Source organism: Eulemur rufifrons, chromosome 17, assembly GCF_041146395.1.
Source record: "Eulemur rufifrons isolate Redbay chromosome 17, OSU_ERuf_1, whole genome shotgun sequence".
NCBI lineage: Eukaryota > Metazoa > Chordata > Mammalia > Primates > Lemuridae > Eulemur > Eulemur rufifrons.
Window position 1 is genome coordinate 88,136,053 of NC_090999.1, and position 25,513 is coordinate 88,161,565.

The 25,513-nt window shown below is 45.7% G+C and overlaps 1 protein-coding gene across 1 annotated transcript; it reads right to left on the minus strand.

The window, feature by feature from the left end:
• Nucleotides 1–12,691: 12,691 nt before the first annotated feature.
• Nucleotides 12,692–24,408, minus strand: PPIC (peptidylprolyl isomerase C). Its single transcript, XM_069492173.1, has 5 exons — nt 24,210–24,408; nt 17,938–18,051; nt 17,360–17,453; nt 14,938–15,122; nt 12,692–13,277 (listed from the first exon to the last, which is right to left on the minus strand). Exons 1-5 carry the CDS (start codon nt 24,324–24,326, stop codon nt 13,149–13,151), a joined length of 639 nt encoding a protein of 212 aa, XP_069348274.1. The 5' UTR covers nt 24,327–24,408; the 3' UTR covers nt 12,692–13,148.
• Between the last annotated feature and the right edge of the window lie 1,105 nt (nt 24,409–25,513).

Here is a 25,513-nt window from a genome sequence, read left to right on the forward strand (position 1 = left end):
GAGCATATACTCACTTAAAATCCTTCTTTGTTTTGGTTTGGTTTTTTATGGTGGTAAAATATACATTAAAAAAATTTATCATTTTAATCATTTTTTAGTGTACAATACTGTGACGTTAAGTACATTTAGATTGTTGGGCAACCACCACCACCATCCATCTCTAGAACTTTTTTTTCTAGCATGCTGAAAACATTTATTCACAATGTAAAGGTGATCGGTCAACTGAGCCACAGGCAAAATTATTGGTGGCAGCCTCCTCCCTGTTTGGACAGTGGAAAGAGATGCTGAAGAGGAGGAGGAACTGCTATTAAAGAAAGACCCAGAGAACAAAGTTATTAACTAGCTGACTCTACCAGGAGTTGGCCTTGTTTATCTTCACCTGTGGTGGAGGAGCGAGAACAGTCCATTTTCAGGCTGGGTGTGATGGTATCTTTGTCTTGTAGGGCCGTTGGCAATAGATAATCTTGTGTCTGCTTTTGTGGACATTTCATGCTTGCTTTTTCAAAATGTATTATTTGAGCATCATTATTTGAGATACGCATGCACACAAAACCCCAAGATTTGGATTCTACCCCAGGCTTGGCCACCAGCTGGCTGAATGACCTGCAGCCAGTTGCTTCATCACTGAGACTTAACGCCTCAAAGCTGTGGCTCTAGCTCAGGGTTTTCTTCTATCTAAACCGGGACGCTTTTGTGAAAGCGGAGCTGTCCCGGTGGAAGTGGCAGAGGGGCCCCAGGACTCTGCCCACTCAGCTCCCGGTACCCTCCCCACCCTGCGTGGTGCCTCACCTGACCCGTGGGAGGATTTGAACTGCACTGGCTCGGAGGACGGCCAGAGTCCCCTCCGGTTCATCAAGGAGAAGCGTCAGCTGCAGGAGCACCGCTGGCAGGCTGCGGGAAGCCGGCAGTCCCGTTTCAGAGCGAGGCTCAGACCCCGGAGCCTTGCTCTGCTCCTGCTTGTGCATGGGAGCCAAAGGAGGCCGATGCTGGTGGGCTCTAGCTTCCCCCAAAGAGGGGGTTTCTTACCTACATGAGCTGCCAGAAGATACGGAGGTTCTAGGAATTTTTATTAAGAATTCTTTAATTACAAATAGCTTCTATTCATTACATCCTCTACTGAGAATCATGTAATTTCCCGACTTCCAGTCCAGCCCCTCCTTGCTAGCCAAGGCTGCCTCTTACCCTTCCAGCTCCCCATCTCCAGAACTTTTATCTTCCCCAGCTGAGAGGGGATGGAGGTGATGAAGGAAAAATAAATGTATTTTTTATTGAAAATAAATAAATGTATTTTTTTTTTTTTTTTTTTTTGAGACAGAGTCTCACTCTGTTGCCCGGGCTAGAGTGAGTGCCGTGGCGTCAGCCTAGCTCACAGCAACCTCAAACTCCTGAGCTCAAGCGATCCTCCTGTCTCAGCCTCCCGAGTAGCTGGGACTACAGGCATGCGCCACCATGCCCGGCTAATTTTTTCTATATATATTTTTAGCTGTCCATATAATTTCTTTCTATTTTTAGTAGAGGTGGGGTCTCGCTCTTGCTCAGGCTGGTCTCGAACTCCTGAGCTCAAACGATCCGCCCACCTCGGCCTCCCAGAGTGCTAGGATTACAGGCGTGAGCCACCGCGCCCGGCCAATAAATGTATTTTTAATTTAAAATATAAATACATTTAGTTTTTTGCCTTCATCACCTCCCCCACCCCCACTCCACTTCCCAGCCTCTGGTAACCAGCGATTGAAGAGAACATCTGCTCAACTCTCAGGATACTGCGTGAGACCACAGGAAGGGACTCTGAAGCAGCAGGAAGGGTGACAAGTTTGAGCAGTGGTCTCGGTTGACACCCTATGTGTAATTGGGAAGTTATTGATACATATTCATTCATTCACCCATTTGTTCAATGAATGTATTTGAGTTTGCATTCCCCGCCCACCCCAGATAAAAGCACTTTATTAATCACCTAAGGAATAAAGACGTAATCCTTGTTTTTTGGAATTTTTGGCCATTGCTAGGGAGCATCTCTCCATTTTACTGGGTTAGACATAGAGTTCAGTGGTTAAGGCTGTCTTCTCCAGTCTCTACTCTGCTTGCAAGTAATCGTTTTCATCTTGGCTTTGTCTTGGTTTTCATCCTTGATGATAATTATAGATTTTGAATTCAGCAATGGAAACCCAGGGAAGTAGCAGGTGCTGACTCAAACCTGAGATTCCGAAACATTAGTGTTTTCTGTCCATGCAAACACACAGTGACAGACTGGCTTCTGATGAGGGTAAAGGGGCATTTATTTTTGTATGAAGGGAGGGAGGGTGTATTAACTATGGTAAGCCAGTGGAGTGCATGTAATGTACTGGAGAGGAATTTTGTTTTGTGTCCTAAGAGTGTAGTCGTAGATCTGACATAGAAAATGGGAACCATTTTCTGTCTTCATTACTCGTAACAGCAGTTATAGTGACATCATTGGTGTTCCCAGCTATGATATTCTTTTATGTGTGTATTTGTGGTCTTTTGTTTCTGGTTTCTATTAGCTTATTTACTAATTTATTTTTATTTAGGTAAAATACATATGTATAATTTACTATCTTTACCATTTTTAGGTGTACAGTTCAGGGGTAATAAACACATTTATATATTTTCCTTCATCCCCTTTCCCCTGCTCACCTTCCTAGCCTCTGCTAACCACCAGTCTACTTTCTGTCTTCATGAGATATACTCTTTTTAGCCCCCACGTATGAGTGAGAGCATGTGATATTTGTCTTTCTGTGCCTGGCTTATTTCACTTAACATACTGCCTCCCAGGTCCATCCATGTTGCAGCAAATTACAGGATTTCATTCTTTTTTAAGGCTGAATAATATTCCATTGTGTTTATACACCACATTGTCTTTATCCATTCATCTGTTGATGGGCACTTAGGTTGATTCTATATTTTGGCTATTGTGAATAGTGCTGCAATAAACATGGGGTGCTGGTATCTCTTTGATATATGGATTTCCTTCTTTTGGGTACGTTACTCAGCAGTGGGCTTGCTGGGTTCATATGCTAGTTTTATTTTTAGTTTTTGAGGAACCTCCATACTGTTCTCCATAGTTGCTGTGCTAATTTACCTTCGCACCAAGAGTGTACAAGAGTCCCCCTCGCCCCACATCCTCACCAGCATTCGTTATTGCCTCTATTTTTGATTCAAGCCCTTTTAACTGGGGTGAGAGGATATTGCATTGTGATTTTGGTTTGCATTTCTCTGGTTAGTAATGTTGAGCAGTTTTTCATATACCAGTTGGCCTCTTGTATGTCTTCTTTTGCGAAATGTATGTTTGGATCTTTAGCTCATTTTTAATAGGTTTTTTTTTTTCCACTATTGGGTTGTTTGAGCTCCTTATATATTCTGTTTATTAATCTTTTGTCAGATGTATAATTGCAAATATTTTCTCCCATTTGTTGGGTTGTCTCTTCACTTTGTGGATTGTTTCCTTTGCTGTGCAGAAGGTTTTTAGCTTAATATAATCCCAGTTGTCTAGTTTTGCCATAATTGCCTGTGCCCTAGCTATGATATTCTATGTCATTTAGATTCTGCTACATACTGAGTTTCTACTGGATGTTATGTGTTGTTGGACTAGGATTTTGCATATATTATCCTGTTAAGTTCCTTACAAAGTAGTTTTTAGTGCCCTTATTTTATTGAAGAGGAAAATGAAGATCAGAGAGACTAATGATAATAAAAAGTAGCTAATATGATTGAGCACTAATTTGGGGGCCTAGAGGCACTGGGCTAAATCCTGTTCACAGATTATTCCATTGAAGCCTCACAACATCTTTAATCAGATATGGATTCTTATTCCACTTTACAGTGAGAAAAATGAGGTGAAATAACTGGACTGTGGCCACCAGTTAATAAAAGGGATCAGGATTTAAACATTTCCTCTACAAAACTCTCCCCCAATCAGCTTGACAGTAGAACTGTATTTATATGCATTTTTGAAGCAGACATGAACACGCAAATCAGAAAGAACTAGTATTATACCAGCTGTTAATGTTTCTGTACCGCGTTATAAATTGCAAAGTGCTTTCCCATCTTACTTGACTAAACCAAGCTCCCTGCGGGCAGCAGCCTCCTCCCAGGTCTGTCTGCTTCCACTGCTAGTACAGTCCGTTCTCAGCACAAGAGCCAGAGTGATCTTTTTAAAATGTTCATCAGATCATGTCACTCTCTCGCTCAAAATCCTCCAGTAGTGTCCATTCCCACTGAGAATGAAATTTGAGTTCCTGCCACCCCCTCCAGGTTCTTGGTGCACTCCTCTGGCCAGCACTCACTGCAGACAGCCTTTCAGTTCCCAGGATGTGCCAACCTTGGTCTCTCACGCCCTTTGGACCTGCTAGTCTCTGTCTGAAACACCCTGTTCACCACCTTGAGTAGCCTGGCTCATTCTCACTTTTTAGGTATCAGCTTAAATGTCACCCCCTCAAGAGTCCCTTCTTGGTCACCCCATCTAATATAGCACCCTAGTTCCTACTCCACACCATTAGTCTATCGTGGCAGATTGTTGCTTCCTTCCTAGCAGTTAGCACCACCTGAAGTTGTCCTGTTTATTTGTCACCTGTTGCCACCTGTCACAGCAGCATCTAACTTGGTGCTTTCTCCAGTGCGGGGCCCAGAGTTGATGTTAAGGACCACTGTTGAATGTGTGTGGCAGCCCACGTTCCTGGCCCCCAGGTCAACGCTGGCTGTGCACTTCAGAGCAGGGGCTTCAGAACTGTCCATTGATTAAACGGCCTTGAAATAAGATTCGTTAACATCTTCCCAGATTCCCACAGTGGTTTGTTACGTCCTGATTGTTCTGAAAACAGTGACTTTCTATAGTTCACTCACCAACTTGATTCACAGAGTGGTTAATGGGTTATGTAACTACATATTTGGATGATCTCTCCTATGTCTATTCTCCTTTACAAATAACTAAGCTACTTCCAATTACAAACCCTGGTTTTGCGACACCCTCGGCAGTGGTTTGCAAAGTGTGTCCCTAGACCAGCGACATTGGCATTGCCCATGTCCTGCCCCAGACCTGCTGAATCAGACACTCTGAAAGTCAGGCCCAGAAATCCGACAGGCCCTGCAGGTGATTCTAACGCACAACCAAGTTTGAGAACCACAATCCTAGGGCATTTCAAATTATTTTCATGTTACACATTTTTAGACGTTTTAAACTGTCTAATTAAAAAAGAACACAAAAACACCCCAAACCCACCTCAATATTTCTAGGGGGAGCTGGCTCAAATTCAAAGAGAATGCCAGGACAGCTACTAGGAGAGGCTGGTGATACATTTCAGACGGCAGTCCAACGCTTCGGCAACTCAAGCAAATGGATGATTGAACAAAACTAATAAGGTATCTTAAAAGCAGTAAAAAAGAAAAGATATTATACACTTAGAAATTGTCATCTTTGCATTAACTTTTATATCTATTTATAGTAATTTTTTCTCATCACAGCAGGCAACACACTGTCTTTCTAAATCCTTGGTATCTTCCTAAATTTGAATTTGAGTAAACTAGAATCCTTGCCCTCATGAAATTTACAGAATGATGTGATATTGGCTCGATAAATACCGAAACAACTTGTAATTATAAAGTGTGTGTTAAAGCCAGGCATAGTGGCTCACACCTGTAATGCCAGCGCTTTGGGAGGTCGAAGTGGGAGGATCACTTGAGGCCAGGAGTTCAAGACCAGCCTGGGCAACATAGCAAGACCCTATTTTTACAAAAAATTTTTAAATTAACTGGATATGGTGGCACACACCTGTAGTCCCAGCTACTTGGGAGGATTGCTTAAGTGCAGGAGTTCAAGGCTTCAGTGACCCATGATTGTGTCACTGCCCTCTAGCCTGGGTGACAGAGTGAGACCTTGTCCCCCCAAAAAAAAAAAAAAAAAAATTTAATAAAAAATTTAAAAAGTGTACGTTAAGTGTTATGAGGAAAGATAAGGTTTGCTTATATGCAGGGAAGATACCCAGTTTAGATTTGGACGGGCCAAAAACCTTCTCTGAGCTAGTGACTTTGAAATTGAGACCTGAAGGATGCTGGAGGCACTAGCCAGGCAAAGCCCTGGGGAAGAGAAATCAAGACGCTAGTCAGGGTCCTGAAGGAAAGCCTGTGAGCTGGAGGATAGGGAGGGGCTGGGCTGTGAGGTGGGCAGGGACAGGATCCCACAGCGCCCTCCTCAGGAGGGGGTGGTGGAGTTTGGCTCATAGCCTGTGGGCGGTGGGAAGCCACTGACAGGTTTAACACAGGAGGGACATGATCTGAATTATTTAACTTTTTTTACATTCATGTATTTTTAGTAGGTGTGAAAGTTTTAAAAACATGATTTTAAAAAATCCTCCAAATAGCTCACGGGCATCAGTAAACACTATGCAGCTTAGGATAAGGTACATAATGGATCGCAGTTGATCTGGTGTGTTTTGGAAAGCTCGCTCTGGCTGCTGGTGGAGAATGGAACGGGCAGGTGCAGGATCTGAAGCAGAGAGGCCATTAGGAAGCCACCGAGTAGTCCAGCTGAGAGGTGCCCCCTCTGGTTAGGGTGGCAGCGGTGCAGAGGATGAGATACGGACATTCAGGGGTCGCTGCAGGGCTCCCGGTGAGCTCGCTGGTGGACTTGGATGTGGGAGGTAAACGGTGGGTTTTTGCCTTGAACAGTTGGGTAGAGGTTGGTGCCATTCATTGATGGGAGCCGCAAGGTGGGGACCCCATCTTCGGGGAGCTCCGCGTGGCTGGAGAAGTCCTTCCCCAGGCCTCGTTCCCTCCTCCAGTTCAGGCACTCCGAGCCCCGCTTGCTAGGATGTCTGCAGCTGCTCGAAGGCGAAGCTAGATGCAACACTGACCCGCCGGCGGCGGGAAACGAGCCGAGATTCTTTCCATCGTGGAGACAGATCTGTGCTGAACCATCTCCAACTTTTCCCCTGTTCACTAGGGTCAGGATCGGGCTCTGTAGCCCGGAGCAAAAGCCAAGCACAGAGCTCAAACCTGTGACTTAGACCTCAGTGGAAGCGCGTCACATCGCTGCCTGAATGTACCGGCGGTGCGCGGTGTGGCTCGTGGGGCTCGGGGGACCACGGAATCGCCTGACACATGGGGGTTCCAATGTGGAGGTTTCCAGGGTGGACCCCGTGTCCACGGTGCCTGAGACTCCAGGGAGAGGCTTCCTCACCGCCTGTCAGGTCAAACCCAAACCGCTCGGCTCCTGGGCCGGGCGGGCAGCGCCACACTCACAGCCACGCTGTGACAGGTGTGACGCCGGAGCGCCCCCGTCCCACAGACTCCGCCGCCTGCGCTCGCCTCCCCTGGGCCTCCCGCTCTGTTTCTGTCACGCCCTAAGAACCTCAACTCTGAAAATAAAGAGGAGAAGTTTATTTATTTATTTTTTTTAAAGATAACAGTCCTTTGAAAAATAGTGGAAACAGTTGAAAGATGAACCCAATGTTTGGCAATCTTGCTGGCTTGAGAGCTAAGTACCTCCTAGTATAAATTTAGGCATTTGGGGGGTCATTTATTCAGAACATACCTAGTGAGCATCGGGTGAAACACCGTCTGAGGGTGGATTAGGAGGAAGACCCAATCCTTGCCCAGAGGGGCGTCCAGGCCAGGGGGAGGGGAGACACCGCGGCAGTTTGCACTTGTAACTGGGATGTGGAAGCATCTAGAAGCTCCCCAGGGGAGCCAGCCCTGAGTCCCGAAGGACGCCCAGGAGCAGGCAGGGAGAGCACCTTGCAGGAGGCTCCGATTCAGGAGCTCCCAGGTCTTTGCCAGACACTTTAAGGCCGGCAGGGTTAAGCCAAGGGAGTTTCTCTGCTCCAGGCTGGCCGGTGGCGCTTCCTCCGCTCCTCAGGGCTGTCGGAGCGTGGCTTCTGCGGTCCGGAAGAGACGCAGACTTGTCTTCGAGACCAGTGGAAGAAGAAGGTTCAAATTTTCAAGCAGGCCGGGCGCGGTGGCTCACGCCTGTAATCCTAGCACTCTGGGAGGCCGAGGCGGGTGGATCGCTCAAGGTCAGGCGTTCGAGACCAGCCTGAGCAAGAGCGAGACCCCGTCTCTACTAAAAAATAGAAAGAAATTATCTGGCCAACTAAAATATATATAGAAAAAATTAGCCGGGCAGGGTGGCACATGCCTGTAGTCCCAGCTACTCAGGAGGCTGAGGCAGTAGGATTGCTTAAGCCCAGGAGTTTGAGGTTGCTGTGAGCTAGGCTGACGCCATGGCACTCACTGTAGCCAGGGCAACAAAGCAAGACTCTGTCTCAAAAAAAAAAAAAAAAAAAAAAAAAAAAAAAAAAAAAATTTCAAACAGAGATATCTATCCAAATAATAGGACCTAATATTACCACGCAGGACAGATGGTGACCACGGCTGAAACAGCCCTTACAAGGCCCAGTGTGCTCCAGGAAGAAAGACCTTCACGCTCTGAAAAATGACTAGGTGTGGAAACTTAACATGACTCCTAATAAAACTTCAAAAGTGGGTACTAGAAGGTGTTTCACGATGTTGAGTCCTCCAAATCCTCCAAATTTGTGACTCCTAAGCATTCTAACGACTGCTGGGATTTTTAAAATGTATTTTGTTTTAACTCAGTATTTGTCAGATGGATCTTTGTTTTCTGACACAACTCCTGTGACTAAGTCTAATTCTGCATTAATGCCAGTTGTTTCCCCACCACTCTAGAATGTCAGTAACACTAGCAAATCTTGGAGGAGGTTATGTTATATCACACCTAAAACTTACTCTTGGCCAAAATCTTAAATCCACAAGATGAATTACAGACTTAACTAAAAGCCGTTATGTACTTAACGGCACCAAAATTTTCCATTACAAATTCTGTTTTTACTCTTCCTTAATTTGAAAAAAAAAAAAAAAAAAGTTGCCTTGAGGGGGCTTTGAATTTCCAAGCCTTCTAGATCAAAGATTTCTTGCGCTGTCTGAATTATAGGAATGCTGAAAAACAAAAACAAATCCTTTTCCTACTATAAAATCCTTGCCATGCTTTTGTCTTTATGTGACTCAAAATGGCTGAACTGAGAAATGAGGCTGGTGAGTCCTGTTCAAAACCTAAAAATTCATCAGAAATGAAGTAGTCGATAATTCCAAAAGTGTCATTCCAACTAATCTGACCCCAAAATAAATTTTACTGAATTCTCATTTGATGATCCAGAAAATTGCTAAATAACACTTGTAAGAGAAAAAAATAGATTATGGCTAAGAATACCAAAACGTTTTAAATTGTTTATTAAAGTGATTCGAGACTAAATTATAATAATTCGGGCTTGGTGGTGTTAGCCAGTGTAAATTTTCCTGATTCCACACCAGCCCACAGCTACAAATGTGTGCTTTTGGTAACATGATCAGCAAAATAGTGAACTATTTCAAAAGCTTTTGCAGAAAACATTAGACTATAAAAAGTAACAGTTTGTATTTTCATAGTCGTCAGTTTGCTGATGTTTTTGGTATGAGGCCGGACTCTCTTGGCGAACAAGAAATAAGCTGTTTTTTAGCAGGGGTGTGTCCTTCACTCATCAGTCATCTGGCATAACAGGTAATATGGTCACTGACCACCTGGGCCCTAGTGGTCTCAGAATTGCAGCACTTCGACAATGAACCACTTTTTGCTTTATGACTAGAGAGATGTCATTTATGCTCACACCAGTGAAACACTAGGTAGCAAATACGGGGTAAAGTGTATGTCCTTATGCACAGGGGTAGCGGTGGCTATGTGCTGTCTGACATTGGAGACATGAGGCACTTCGCATGTGTAAGAGCTCATTTGTTTCCAAATTCCTCCCATGTTACCTTTATTTAAAATTTTTTAACTTTTATTTTTCTAATTATTAAAAAGAAATGCACCCTAGAGAAAAAAGACTGAAAAAAGAACATAAAAAGAGTGAAAAAAAAACTCCCACCATTTGCATTTACTTTGTGTGAATTTACATTTTGCTGCATTTGCTTTAGGAGAATGTATTGACATAACAGAGATCACGCTGCATACAGAATTTCTACTTTTTTCTTTAGATCATTTTCTCATGTTACTCTAAGTTCTGTAACATCAGTCTTAATGCATACTGTTCTATTATGGGATGTATGTTTTATAGCCATTTTGGGACATTCAAGTTGCTTCCAGTATTTTGTTATCATAAATATTCTGCAATTCACATCTTTATACATAAAAATTTTTCAGTATTGCCTCATTAGAGAAAGACTTTAGGTGGCAAGTCAAAGCAAATCATTCTGGCTTAAGAAAATGTTTTGGTTTACATAGCAAAAAGCTAGGAGTGGATTAGCTTCAGGCGTGGCTGGACACAGGGGCTAAATGACGGCCTCAGGAATCCATCTTTCTCTCTTCTGGAGCAGCTTCCTTCTGCGCTGGCTTCATCCTCAGGCCTGCTCTGTTACATCGTCTTCTAGAAAGACAGCTACCCTTTCCCAGTAATTCCCAGTAATTCCAGCAGAAGTCCAAGGAGGGAAGCTCATTAACATGACTGAGGTCAAACACCTGGGCCTGAGCCAGTCACTGGGGCCAGCAAGGGAATATTCTGGTTGGCCCACAAGACAGCCCTGCCCCTCCCCAACCTCCCTCACTCTGCACACCTGGCCCTCTCTGCTGTTCCCTGAGCCCACTGCTCTTGCCCCTCCACACTCTGCCCCAGGATCCCCAGGGCCTGCTGCTCCCTTGCTCCCACTCACAGGCCTTCCCGGGCCACTCTTCACACTCTATTCTCTCCCCCTGGTCTTTTTTAATTCACAGACTTATTACCACCTGACGCTCTATTATATATTCATGCAGTATGATGTGTCACCTTCACGGGAACCATGAGGGGCAACACTGTTTGCAGCTCCATCCCACACTCAATTAATATGCATCAAGTGAGCTAATGAATGAGGCTGCCAAGCCAAGTGTGTACCCATCTGCAGAGTCAGCCCACTTGAAGGACAAGAGATGGTTGAGTGAATGATGTGATTCTCCAAAGAAAAAATAAGAAATAGCACAGGCATCACCAGAAAAAGGGGACTGGATGCTGGGCTGCCCAAAACCCGGATGTCCGTTACAACCTCAGATCACTTTCCAAAGCAAATCCCAGGAGTGGGAACCCAAAGGATGTGAAGGTTTGAGCTTCCTGATAAGTACTGCTTCCACTGTAGCCACTATAAAAATTCTCCTTGTAGAAGATAATGTTTCTTAAATGCAGATCACATCACACCTCTCCCTAACTTAACACTGGTAGCTCCCCATCGTACTGTGAATAAAAGAACTCCTCTCCCCAGTGCCCAGGCCGGAACTGGTCTGGTCTCAGCCTCACCTCTCTGACCGTCACACTCCCTCCGCACACCCGGCCCCAGCACACTGGCTTTCTCTTCTGCGTGGAATCCACTCATTCTGACCTCAGGACTCTCCTATTTTCTCTTCCTCCTGGAAGGTCCTTCCCTCAGGCCTTGGCGCAGATGTCATCCCACAAGAGGCCTTCCTTGGCCACTGTAAGGATGCTCCTCTTCCAGCCTCTCCAGTAAACACAGCCGTATCTTCTTCACCTCCCTCACCACTCTTTACTATTTGTTTCCTGTTTGTTCTCTTCTTTCCCATGTAAAACCCATGAGACCCTTTTCTCTCTGTCTGTTGTTGTGTCCCCAGAACTCAAACTAGAACCTGGCATGTCAAAGACCCTCAATAAATATTGGTTGGAAAAAAAATTAACAAATTGCCCTCTAATTTATAAATCAACAGTAGAAACATGCATTTCGGCCGGGCGCGGTGGCTCACGCCTGTAATCCTAGCACTCTGGGAGGCCGAGGTGGGCGGATCGTTTGAGCTCAGGAGTTCGAGACCAGCCTGAGCAAGAGCGAGACCCCATCTCTACTAAAAATAGAAGGAAATTATACGGACAGCTAAAAATATATATAGAAAAAATTAGCCGGGCATGGTGGTGCATGCCTGTAGTCCCAGCTACTTGGGAGGCTGAGACAGGAGGATCGCTTGAGCTCAGGAGTTTGACGTTGCTGTGAGCTAGGCTGACGCCATGGCACTCACTCTAGCCTGGGCAACAGAGTGAGACTCTGTCTCAAAAAAAAAAAAAAAAAAAAAAAAAAAAAGAAACATGCATTTCATCTCTTACTGAGGCAATTTTCTTTGAATGCAACTCCAGAGATGAGTCCTTTTGTGTCCTCACTGCGTGAGTCCCGGAGGAGAGGCCATGGTACCCGGTTCCAACAGGTCAAGCTTCCCAGCCAGACAGAGATCAGGCACCCTCAGTCACAGCCAGGTATGCTGCAGGGCCAGGCAGGATGTTACTTCCCATCTAGTCTAAATACAGCCTGAATCTTAATCCCCATTATGTAAGTGACAAAAAGATTCCTTTCTATTGCAACTGGAGTCAAGGGAGCTTTATGCAAATGTAACACTGAGTAAAAATTAGTGAATAATTAGCTTACATCTCTGGAATATGGACAGGCATAATTTCTCTGCATTCCCATCCCAAATTATCCAATGCATTAGTATTTTGCTTTATAGAACTCTCTTTAATCTGTTCATTGTTAACATTAGGGTGCATGTATTTTTGTATATTTTTTAAAGAACTTTAAATTTAAAAAAAATCTTGCAAAAAGAGTTGATCCATATAAAAAGTATTTAATATAGAGAACACCAAAGCACCTTTTTATCAGGTAAAAATCCCTGTAATATATATCAGATTATACTAATCAAATTTAGCTTTACCTGAATTTCTGTTTGAATACAAAATAATAAACTTCATGTCCTCATCTGTTTCAGACAGATCTTCAGCATTGCTCAACTTGGGGATCATAATGAATTCAGCAATAAAAATTTACCATGTTCTTAAAAAAAAAAAAAAGCCAATACAAAATTTTCTAGTTTAAAAATAGCACCATTGGAGGAAGGGGATATGTCTAAGTTCAAATCACCCTAAGCAAATAAATTTACCAAAATTCATGCAGACTCAACACTGATTGGTTGATTTTTATAACTCTTGTGATCTGGGGTAAAATATTAAAAGAAAGTGAAAAAACAAAGCAAAACAGTAACTGAGGAATTGAAAGACAAAGACAGACATAGACACACACACACACATACACACATCCCCCTGCCAAAGTATGTTCCTTGTTTTCTGCTAGTTGTGTCACCAGTCAGCGACCTCAACCACAAAGGGCGTTTTCACGTCTATCTTGCCACTGTTGACAATGGAGCAGTTGGTGAGCGGACGGTCGTGCCCATCGGTGGCTTGGAGCTCTATGGAGTGCACCACTGTCTGGTGAGAGAAAAGCAGACACGTGGCTCAATTCTGACCAGCAGCTATGGCAATCCACAGGTAAAATCAATGCTAACTAAAAAACCCAAGCGTGAAATAATTTTTCTTAATGACTACAAAAACCATGCAAGCTAACTGTGGAAAACTTAGAATATGCAGAAAATGTATACATCGCAAAATAAAATTCATTCACTACCTTGTCACTCAGAGAATATATTGGTCTATTTCCTCCCTTCTTTTTTAATAAGCATTTTATATTAAAAAATTAGATATTTTTGTAAACACCTAGCTCTAATAAAAGGTATTTCTATCCATCTGCTACTACTTAATATAAGAGTTAACATGGAGTTTGAGTCAGTTCTAGCTCTAACCTATGACAGTTCTAGGCATAAGAAATAGGCCAGAAAGAAAATTTAGAAGTGGACCTACTTCTGGGTTTGCCCATTTTAAAGGAGACCCCAGGCCATTAATCTACAGGTTGGGTCCAAATACTAATGTCACCCCAAACTCACAGTGGTGGAAAGGCCCTTTGCTCTGCCCTGGAGGGCTTCACAAGGGTTTCACCCTGAAGGAGGTGAGGACTGGTCAAGGACCAACAAAGTAGGCTTTTGATGAGTTTCTCAAACAGGGTGAGTCTACTGGCTCCGTTCCCGGACTTCTGCTGGACAAAATGAGAATAACAGCTAGAGAGTTGTGGAAGAAACACAGAACTGGGCAAGGGAGCCGAGGATGGTCCGGGGCTGGGTCAGGCAGACCGCGCAGGGGCCAGTTTAGGAGCGGAGACAGCCACTTCAGGCTGTTGCTAAGGAGAAATGTTGAGAGTAAAAGATAATGAGGATTTTAAGGAGTATTCCTGTGGGTTATGAATTGGACCCCTCTGACATTTGTTGAGACCTCACAGTATAGATTTGAATTCTCTTTAATTTTTGGTTGCTATCTGTGTGTCTTTGGAGGTGACTTGGTGTCTGCACTGAACCACATGGGGTTCTGTTTTTTAATATTTCATGCTTCATTGTAGTAAGAGACACATAAAATGTATCATCTTATTCATTTTAAGGGTACAGTTCATTAATGTTAAGTGCATCCACATTGTTATGCAGCCAATCTCCAGAGCTTTTTCATCTTGTAAAACTTAAACTCCGTACCCATTAAACACAACTTCCCACTTACCCCGTCCCCAGCCAGCAGCTTCCATTATACTTTCTGTTTCTACGAATGTGACTTCTTTAGATACCTCATATAAGTGGAACCATACAGTGTTTGTCTTTTTATGACTGGCTTATTCCATTTAGCATAATGTCCTCAAGGTTCCTCCATGTCATGGCATGTGTCAGAGTTTCCTTTCTTTTTCAGACTGAATAATAGTTCATTGTGTGTATATATGGCGCCCTGGTTTTATTTGATTCCATTAAAAGGGGCTTTCTATTTATATCAAGAGGTGAAATAAATTAAGTATTTAACTTCTCCTTGTCAAGTCCCTCGCTGCTGCTCCAGTTCCCCCAACAATTAAAATGCCATACCATACATAATTTATTCACCTTTGAAGAAGCCAGGTTTAATAATGGGTCTCTAACAAGCACATTTTAAGATTAAAATAAATCACTACCAGTACTCTCATTAAAAACATAAAGCTTGAAAGGGAAAAAACATACCAACTTACCATCCCATCGATGACTTTTCCAAATACCACGTGTTTGCCATCCAGCCAGGTGGGCTTGGTCAAGGTGATGAAGAACTGAGAGCCATTGGTGTCCGGCCCAGCATTGGCCATGCTGACCCACCCGATGCCGTAATGCTTCAGCTTGAAGTTCTCGTCTGGAAACGTCTCGCCATAAATGCTCACACCTGTGTGGGACAAAAGGCGGAGGAGCAGAGTCAACAGATGTCACACAAGAGTAAACTCTGCAACGGGAAATGTAAGGCTTTGGTGGAATCAGTTAGTAGACCCCTGCAGGGGGTAGGGACGGGAGAAGGTGGTCAAACACAAGAAGTGAAGGAGGGGATGAAATTAACTCCTTAAGGAATGAGGGCACCAGGGCCTAAAACAAACAAACAGAAAGCTCCGACTGTGGCACAGGATGTCAGGGTGCCCTCTGGCCACAAACCAAGGGCCAAACCGTGATCAAGCAGGTCAATGATCTCACTCTGGAATGAGAAGGAACTAAAGGGCAGGACGGCCTCCTAAAGCCAGATGGAAAGGTGGGTGAGCCACCCCAGTGGCTCTGTTTCTGTCCCGAGGCTGAGGTTACTTGTCCTGGGCCACTCCTACCTCACCACCCAACCTGGGTGTTCCAAGCACTCACGATACGCCCTTAGCTAATTCCCATAACCACCCTGAGGAACAGGTATTCTCAGTCCCATTTTACAATGGGAAAAAGAGGTTAGAAAACTTGAAACTGGCAGAGCAGAATTTGAACATCTGACTTTCTGACTCTAAAGCTGGTGCTTTTTCTTGCCTCAGCACCAAGAGCAACAGCAGCTAGTCTGGAGTCGTTAGGTACAACGACTTCTGGGCTCATCACGACACAGAGGGTGATGGCAAGTGGGGGCACCCAGTGATCAACCTTGAACAGAACAACCCAGGGAGGCATGTGGTCTGGAGTTCTAGCAAAGCCGCGGGCAGAGCAGACCTTTGCCCATAGACCATGAGAAGTGTCCACCCGCTTTCCAACACCTCCCCTTCTGCGGAGCTCCTTATCCATCAGTTGCCAACCTCAAAATCCTGGCTCGGTGACAAGACCCAGAAGTGGATCTCAAAGAAAAGCAATTTATAACTGGTTGGTCAGTGGCAATTAAGGCGTCCTGGTAGGAGAGCTCTCCCACAGAGGGGTCCAGGCTAAATTTAGATGCTCTACAAGTTCCTCTCTCCAAAATTCGCAGACTTTTAACTCAAGACATGCCCACGCTGGGCAGGGAAGGTAGCGAGAGGAGAACAACAGCAGAAAGAGTAAAGCGCGGTCCGCACTCCTGCTGGCCCTGGGTGGGAAGGTGGGATGCCAGCACAGGCCCAGGGCGGCAGGGTTTGCCGGGAGAGCTGGCCGTGCAGCAGCTGGGGGTGCTTGCCTGAGCCCTCCCAGCAAACCCCGTTGCCCGGAGCGACCTGAACACGGTTCTCTGCTCCATTCGACATCCCTGTACGCTGCAGCACTTTGGCAAGAACTAAAACTAATCTTCCCAAAGTGTGTGACAAACCAAAGCATTTAATGGTAGCCATTTTTTGTTATTAACATAAATGAAGAAACCATGGCAATAAATACAAAATTAGAAATAGTGCCTGGAAATGGCCTAAGTGTTTCTTTAAAAATTGACAACTAATATCCACCAAAACCAGTAAGTATTTGCTGAATCGAAAATCTGAAACCTGAAGTCAATTTAAATTCGGTGTAGCTCACATACAGTGCGTGTTCGGGGGAAGAAATCACGGCATTTGTGAGCGAAAACGCTCCCTGGAGCTGGGAGCTGTAATCCTCACTGAGAAACAGGCTGAGGGAGACTTGGAACTCAAGACATTTAATTGTTTGTACTTTATTAAACTCAAACTTTGTTTATAAGAATTAGTTCATACTGTAATTTTGACAACTCAGCTATTACTGTAATTTTTTTTTTAATTACTAAAAAAGCTGACAATAAAATGAAGGACTTTTGAAAGAAGGCGGGAAAAGCACCGTGATCCTGCCCCAAACGCCAGTCTCCCCCTCGGTCCTCCCCCAACACCTGCCTCGGCAGCTCTGCCGCCCCGGAGCACACGCTTCAAGTTCTCCACCGCTGCTCCCTGTGGCTGCAGGCCAGCAGTCTAGCACTTCAGTAACTGCAAAGCATCCTGCCAGATGAACATACCTCCACCCGGAAAGACAATGAACACCAAACAATCCCGCTTCAAATCCGGACTCCTTGCTCATTCACACCTACCGAGATTCTGGTAGATAAGGCCCTCAAAACTCTATCCTTCTTAACGAATTAGAGTTGTCTTCATGACTTTGTTCCTTAAACTTGGGATTTTAACATACTGGGTTAATATATTGGCTTAATCTTAGGTTTCAGTCTGGCAAGTGGGAAAGGAGAAAGGGGAAGACGGACATTACCGCCAGTGCCATCTCCAGCGGTGAAGTCGCCTCCTTGAATCATGAAGTCCTTGATGACGCGATGAAACTGGCTTCCTTTATATCCATAGCCTCTCTAAAGAGATTATTTCCATTAAATACACAAGCAGATACAACACATACTGAAAGATAAACCCAGTGTTTATCTGGGAATGACACAGTGAGAGCCCCATCTCTACAAAAAAATAAGAACAAAATGAGAAAATTAAATATCTATAGGACTTGATTAGGTCCCAGCAACGATTTACTGGGAAAATTTTATTATTAGCTGACCAACAAATAAACAAACTACAGAAGTATCAACGTGAATAAGTAAAAAGAGAGCAAAGTGCATTTTCACTTGATCATTATTTCCCCCCAATTTCTAGAAGCCTCAGGGCACTGAGTGCCTGAATTGTACAGATTTTATAGGAAAATAAAGCAAAATATGATAAGATGTCACAGGTTCATCTGACATACTAATTTAATACTTATTTTCCCAGAAGACTTCTTTATATTCTGCTTAAAAGAAAGAAGATCCAATTTTGTGCACAGTTAAAGGAAATAAAACCAAGACCTACCTCTCCCGTTGCGAGAGCAACAAAATTTCCCACAGTCTTGGGCACCACTTTTCCAAAGAGGCCAATCACAATTCTGCCAACATCCTTGTCTCCAATCCTCACGTCAAAAAAGACCTGTGTGCGATTGAAAGGCAGAGTGGAAGGTTATAATGTAGAAAAGCCACAAGTACAAGGCACGTCAAAATTAAAATCTGAGAATTGATCCAAATACAAAGGCCCTGTCCACCACTATTTTATAAAGGAATCATGAAGGAGCATGGTATCAATTAAAGGTACTCTAAAACCATTGTGTAGGTGCATTTCACTCACAGATATTCACTCAACAAACATTTACTGAGCACCACCCATGGGCTAGGCACTGTTCTAGGTACTGAATTTGAAGTCTTATCCAATGCTGTTGGAGTCAGCCAACAAAGTGTTCCAGAATTCTTCTCCCCTCAACCCCAAACAAATACTGCTGCTACTTCCTGTTTCCCGGCTTTGTGGATGAAGATCAGAGTGGAAAATGTGTCTCTTAAAAGGTAGTGCTCTCTAATCTGGCAGGAGAAAAAAAACAGTGAGGAGAGAAAAGGGCTAACCATCCAGATTTATTGTTTTGTAATTTCAAACAGTGCCAAACCCAATGAGTTCTCAATAGACGTCTGCTATCCAAGAAACTGTGAAAAGGGATGAAACACACCGTGGTCCTCCAGATGGCCTGCCACTCGAGTATGGGCACAGTACGGCACCAGTACCCAGCCTCATCCAAAGGACAGCAAAAGTTACGTTCGGGTCCTGACAAAGCCATTCACCCTGCAAACTTAGACGCTGGATTTGGTCCTCATGTTCCCAAAGTTACCCAAGAAGAATTTATTCTTTCTTTACCACAATGTTTTAGAACAGAGAAAAGAAAACATGTATCTAGAAGTGAGTGTGTCACTTTTTGCAGATTAAACCTTAGAAGTTCTCTTTTTTCAGCTATTTCATCTGAAATGAAATTATACACATTTTGCTTTACAAACCACCGTGTTACGATGATTCTGAGAATGCTGAAAAGGCCATGGAGTCGAAGGGCGTTCTATTAGCGAGTTTAGATTATATGAACCAATTTACTGTTTGAATGGGTAAAAAAAGACATTCAAGAGATGGCTTTAAAAAATATAAGAAGGGTTGTCAAAGAAAAAAGATGTCTTACAATTTAGAAAAATCGCTAAGTAAAGACTGTCAAGCTTTAGTTCAAGACAAGAGTTTCTGCCAATACATCGGTACGCCTGTCACTGGGTGATGTGGTATTTAGTGTTCTATGTGGCATTTTAAAATTTTTACATGGCCATAGCAGCAAAGCTTTTATTATTATTTATACAGAAGCGCTTTATAGAATGCATAAAAAAGGCCCTGCCCGGGAGACGAGGCACGCAGGAGAAAGCAACCCAGTGTGGCCGGGGGATAGGAAGCCGCGTCCACACACGTGTGAGCCGGGTCGGTGCAGAGCTGGTGTCGAAGAGAAGCAGTGTCTCCAAAGGGACTTCCATGCCAAGGTGAAAACTCAATAACCGGCAAAAATAAAGCAGCACCAGAAAGAGAATCAGGAACATAATCTTAAAAGAAGCATCATATAAGACATCAGAAAAGCCTCCCAGACTTTTATTTTTATTTATTTATTTTTGAGACAGAGTCTCACTCTGTTGCCCAGGCTAGAGTGAGTGCCATGGCGTCAGCCTAGCTCACAGCAACCTCAAACTCCTGGGCTCAAGCGATCCTCCTGCCTCAGCCTCCCGAGTAGCTGGGACTACAGGCATGCGCCACCATGCCCGGCTAATTTTTTCTATATATATTTTTAGTTGTCCATATAATTTCTTTCTATTTTTTTAGTAGAGACAGGGTCTCGCTCTTGCTCAGAGCTGGTCTCAAACTCCTGACCTTGAGCGATCCACCCACCTCAGCCTCCCAGAGTGCTAGGATTACAGGCGTGAGCCACCGCGCCCGGCCCAGACTTTTAAAGTAAAGCAGAGAGAATAAATCTGGGAGAGCAGCAAGAGAAGATGAAGGAAAACAACCTGTTACCCAGCAGAAATCTTCAATAAAAATCTTTATTTTTTTACACACAGCCTAGCATACATACTAATATGATTTTTTTCCCCCAAATTGCAGTATTCTTCAACTTCATGAGTGAATGCAAGAAAATACAGTTTTCCCAACTTTACTGTAAAGGATAAAATAAAATCTTATTTAGTCAACAAGTATTTATTAAAGATCTATGTAAAAGGCAACGTGAGGGCACAAACTGCACAAGGAAATCCCTGTCCTGAGGTAGTTTAAAATAAAGAGACAGGATAAGTAAACGCGTAACCACAGTACCAGGCAGCAGGTGACCAGGGCCCGAGAACACTGCACACCCAGGCTGAGGAAGGGCGGGCGGCCTGGAGGAGGCATGATAGGACGCTGGTCTGGGAGGAGGGGAGTAGTTTCCAAGTACAAGACGGGCACAGGCCCCGCCCTGCAGAGTTCTTTCTGGGACCAAAGCACCAGGGCAGGGAGTGTGGTCTGTGTTCAGACAAGCAGTGCAGCCCTGCGGACCACAACAGGGGTTACGGGGACTGAGTGGGAGCCACCCACCAGTTCCCGAAGGCAGAGGAGAGAACGCGTTTTATTAGGCAACAGAGGGAAGGGAAAGAATAGGGCCATGGGAGGCTTTGGGAATGTTACCCCAGTGGGGAGAAAGAAGATCTGGAGGCTCTTACTCTAAGGTCAGGATGGCCTGCACTAGGGTGGGGGCTGAGGGACTATATGGGGTTGGGGGGAGGGGGGCATTTAAATAAAGGGGGAGAAACTGGAGGAGGAGGGAGAAAGAGGGAAGGAAACAGACATGAATATCTTATATAATTAATCCTCACCACACCCTGGGGCGGGGCAGGAACTATTATCATTAATTTACAGATGAGAAAAGTGGGAATGAGGGCGGTTAAGTGATGTGAGAGCTGGAATCTCAATCCCAGGCTGCCTCCAGTTAAACTGTGATCTATCATTAACAGGGCTCTCCCAGTCTAGGCAGGGAACCCCTAAGGGGTAGAAAGTGTTAGTTGCCCCAGTGCCTGGCACAACGTCAGGACAAGCAGTTAGGAAATGTTACAGGGGTTCAGTGTGGACTAAGCACTTCATCTTCTATGGTTTGGATGTTTGTCCCTCCTCGAAACGTCATGTTGAAATTTGAGCCCCAATGTTGGGGGTGGGGCCCAATGGGAGGTGTTTAGGTCATGGGGTGATTCCTCATGAGCAGCTTGGGGCCATTCTCCAGGCAGTGAGTGGAGGGAGGGAATTTTCTATTAGTTCCCAGGAAAGCTGGTTGTTAAAAGGAGGCTGGCACCTGCCCCCTTGCTTCCTCCCTCACTGGTGTGATCTCTGCCCACACCAGCCCCAGCTTCCCTTCGCCTTCCACCAGGAGTGGAGGCAGCCTGACGTTTTCACCAGATGCCCAGTCTTAAACCTTCCAGCAGAAGCATGGGCTAAATAAACCTCTTTTCTTTATAAATTATCCAGCTTCGGATATTCCTTTATAGCAACACAGACGAAGACATTTGCTTGATCATATCTAGTGCAAAACCCTCCCAGGTAGGTATTATTTCCACCCCCATTTTACAGAGGAGGAAACTGAGCCTTGGACATTGGATAACTTGCCAAGGTCAGCCGTAGCCTCTTGGCCACTACATGCTACTGTGCTCACAAGTGGGCGCTTGTGCATGCAGCTCAAAGGATGGCACCACTACTTTGTGCACTCTCAGTGCTGGGCCCTGCACAGACCCCACGGCGCTGGCTGGAAAATGCAGGGCTGCAAAATCGCAGACAAGTGAACCAGAGCCCCACCTGAGCCTCTATGGCTGGGGCAGGAAGCCGCCAGGCCGGCCCTGCAGCAGGATCCATGGAGGAAGTTAGAGCCACTAACAGGCCCCGTGGCACCTCTCTTATTTACAGATTCCTGTTTTTAAATGAAATCCGAGGTAATCAAAAAGACTGCTGAGGCAAACGACACACTAGAGCAATGGCCAATTAAACTATTTTTCTGCAGTCAGAGAAATCACTTTTAATGTCTTCATTTTCCCATAGATTTAGTTATTTAAAAAGTTCACTAAAAAAATTAAAATAAAAAAATTAAAAAAAATAAAAGTTCACTGAAAATGTATAATAATTCAACAGAGTTGAATCTGTTTAAGACTCGCCTACACAGTTAGCTTTTAGAACTTAATGATAAATTTGGTGGGGAAAAATATGTTAAGTGACAGTTTTGAGAGGAGAGTACACGAAAACTCTCCCTTAGTGACAGTGCCCTGGGCTAGGGGTTAGGATACCCCAGCTCTTCCTCTCCTGCAGCCCCCCCAGCTTCCTCCTCCCTTAGCTGTCTCCCCCACTGGTTTCCAGCTCAGGGTCAGAATCACCAGAAAGCTTCTAAAAGGTCTGAGACTAGGCCCCACCCCATGATTGTAATTGACTTGCTCTGGGACGGGTCTCTCCATCAGATTTCAAATGCTTCCCAGGTGAAACCTGTTCACAAAATACTGCAGGGGATATAGTCACTAAAAAATTATTCACTGTTCATCTGAAATTCACATCTAACTGAGCATGCTGTATTTTAGCTGCTCCCCATTTCCACGATTACCACACTAACACAAGCCACTATCTGGACTCCGTCTTGGAGCTCCAAATGACCTCCCAGTTCACTCTCCACTGAGCGGCCATGGTCATTTCTTAAAAGCATACATGAGATGATGTCATTCCCATGCTTAAAACCCTTCAGTGGCTCTAACTGCACCTAGGATAAGACCTCAAATTATAAGAATACTTGCCTCAATACCCACATGCCTACCTGTGGCCTGAGGCCCTGCATGATCTTGCTGCTCACTCCTTCAACCTCATTTCAAGTCACTCTCTTCTCATCCTGCGCTGAAGCCACTGTCAGCTCTCTGCATCCTCTGAGCGCACAAGCTTTTTCCTGTCTGGAGACCTTTCCAGGTGCAGTTCCCTTTGCCTCCTGAATTTTCACCAGGTTGGTTTTACTCAACTTTCAGGTGTTTTTAAATGTCACCTAATCTATATTAGGGTTTACATCCATCACCATTTCATAATTTTATTAATTTTATGTTCATGGCTCTATCCCAAGGGACCCCTGTTCAGCTCTGTGGCCTTGCACAAGCCATTTCCCAACGTTAACATATGCCTAAAAGATCAAGGGCTGAGAATAGAGTCTGTGCTTCTCAAAACAATCAGGCTGAGTTCCAACTGCACCCGCAGCGCCGCTTGGCCATTACGTTCTCTCTTCTGCTGCACCAGATGCTGAACACCCCTCTGGCCACCCCTTTTCCTCCTCGCGCTCCTCGCTGCAGAGGATTTAAGTATTCTACGGGTTCAACAGTATAATTTCCACTGGCAAACCCCAGCCTGATTGTTAAGACCACTTTCAGCCTCCCCTCTGTAGTTTCCAAGACGCTACTGCCGGAGGGTTTTCTAGAAGTAGTGATCATGGGCACCAAATTATTCCCTTCATCTCTCTCCCTGCACCCTCCCATTATCTTCTATCCTTGGGTAAATACGCTGAAAAAAAGAATTGAAGCGAAGTACGAAGAAGCCTTAAGGACGCAGTGGCCAGCAGATTGCCACCCCCACCCCCACCTCCCCATCGAAGCTGTCCCCAATTCGACAGGTGCTGTCTTTGCGTGCCCACCAGCCCTTAGTCTAAAAGCGAACCTCTCCTGGGAGGGGGGGGGGGAATGACGATTCCTAAACAGAGGAGGAGGATAGCCTCTCTCTTAAGCGAGGCACTTAACGCCTGCCCCGCAGCTCTAACAGCACCTGGTGACGTCCGCAGCGGGTGGCCCGGCTGCCAGCCCTCTGCTCCGAGCGCTTCCTCTCTGCGCGTCCCAGTCCCTCCCGTATTCGTCCAGCTCTGCTCCCGAGTCCAGGCCACGCCGAAGGAAGTACTTGGTCAGTCTCCTTCCTGGAGAACCGGCCCGCCGATTCCGGAAGCCTCTCCAGTCCCCAGGTTGGTGACTTCGGACCACCGACCCGGGAGACTGAGTCCGAACAGCCGGGGGCGGGCTGGACGCAGCCCAGAACCCCCAGAGTCTCCCGGGAGAGCGTCAGCCCCTACCCCGAGGGCGGCCCCCTCCCACCTAGCCCCGCGGCGGCCTCCCGTCCCCGCCCCGCCAGGGAAGCCCCCTCCTCGCCGGCCCTGCCACAGAGGTCCCAGTGCCCAAGGCACCCGAGCCCACATAAGGGGAAGTTGCTGCCCGCCCCTCGGTCACCTTGGCTGTCACCAGGGGGCCTCGCTTGCGAACGCCTGAGGCCTCCGAGGAAGGCACGAGCGCGCCGAGCCCCACGCACAGCACGAGAGGTATCAGCAGCCGGGGCCTCGGGCCCATGGCGAGCGGTGGCAGCGGCGGGAACCGCACGGGAGCGACCACTGGCTCCCGCAGCGTTGGCGGGACTCCCGGCCGGCCGCGCCTGCGCCTGCGCGCTCCTGGTGGCGGCGGGGTGGGGATCCGGCAGTCCGGACAGGGCGGGGACTCCGAGCGTGTTCCTCCCAAGTTCAGCTGCGCGACCAGAATTTGGGACACGGAGCAGCGCGCGCGGACGGCGCCGCCGGGTCCGACCTCTGCGTCTGCGGCGGGTGCCCCGGACTCCAGGGCCGGGAGGGAGCCCCCGCTGCCCGCGCGCGGCGCCGGAGCGGCGCGGACCCCGGCTCGGAGCAGGTGCGGCGGGAGCGTCCCGGGAATCCATGGGGTAGGCGCGGATAAACCCGCACGGAAAGTCGGGGCTCCCGGGACTCCGGCACCCCGCGCGCCGCGGGGCGGGGACCTCTGCGGCCCGGGCGGGGTCTGCGGCTGCAGCCGCCTCGGGCCAGCTCCGCGCGCCTGCGAGTCACTGGCCACCAGAACCGTCAGCGACGCTTCTCAGAACTTCGGCGATCCCTGGATGGCCTCTCACTGAGATGATTCACGTTTGGGGGAGAACTGGAAATTGCTGGATTCACAGTATTCCCTTTGCCTTGGAAAAACTTTTAAATTGGTTTTAAGTACTTTATTTGGAGGGTGATCCTGTGATCTTAACCTACGCTGATTACAGGGCAGCGTTTACCTACACAGGCCCACAACCATGGTCGATAGAATTCTTTCCTATGAAAACAACGTAGACAAACTGACTTTTAGGTATATTTATAGGATGGACTTTTTACAAACTTAAGAATTATGTTTAGGAAGATTATTTAATGACTGGAGACATTATATTTTTAAATGGAAAACTCAGGTTGCAAAACCACATAGAAATTCCGTTCTCAATTGTGAAAATTAATATATACAGGCATTTCAAAAATTGAAAGAGATGCACCACATTTGCAGAAGCTATGGTGATAGAATTATGGATTTTTGTTTTCTTTGTAATTTTCTGATTTCCCAGGTGTTCTACCATGAGCATGTAAGTATTTCATAATCTGGAACATGTTGCTTTAATACTCAATGCTTTTTGAATTAGGATTTCAAAAACACTTTTGGATTTTAGAGTAAGAACCCTAAACTTAACTAAAAATTAATGATATTCTCTTGGTTTTTTT

Excerpts from the sequence above, each read along its gene's own strand:
- PPIC (XM_069492173.1), bottom strand. The coding sequence starts at position 24,326 with ATGGGCCCGAGGCCCCGGCTGCTGATACCTCTCGTGCTGTGCGTGGGG. Across the intron at positions 15,123-17,359 it reads CGCTGGAGATGGCACTGGCG|GTGTGAGCATTTATGGCGAG; the intron begins GTAATGTCCGTC and ends TGTCCCACACAG. Across the intron at positions 13,278-14,937 it reads GAAAAGTCATCGATGGGATG|ACAGTGGTGCACTCCATAGA; the intron begins GTAAGTTGGTAT and ends TTCTCTCACCAG.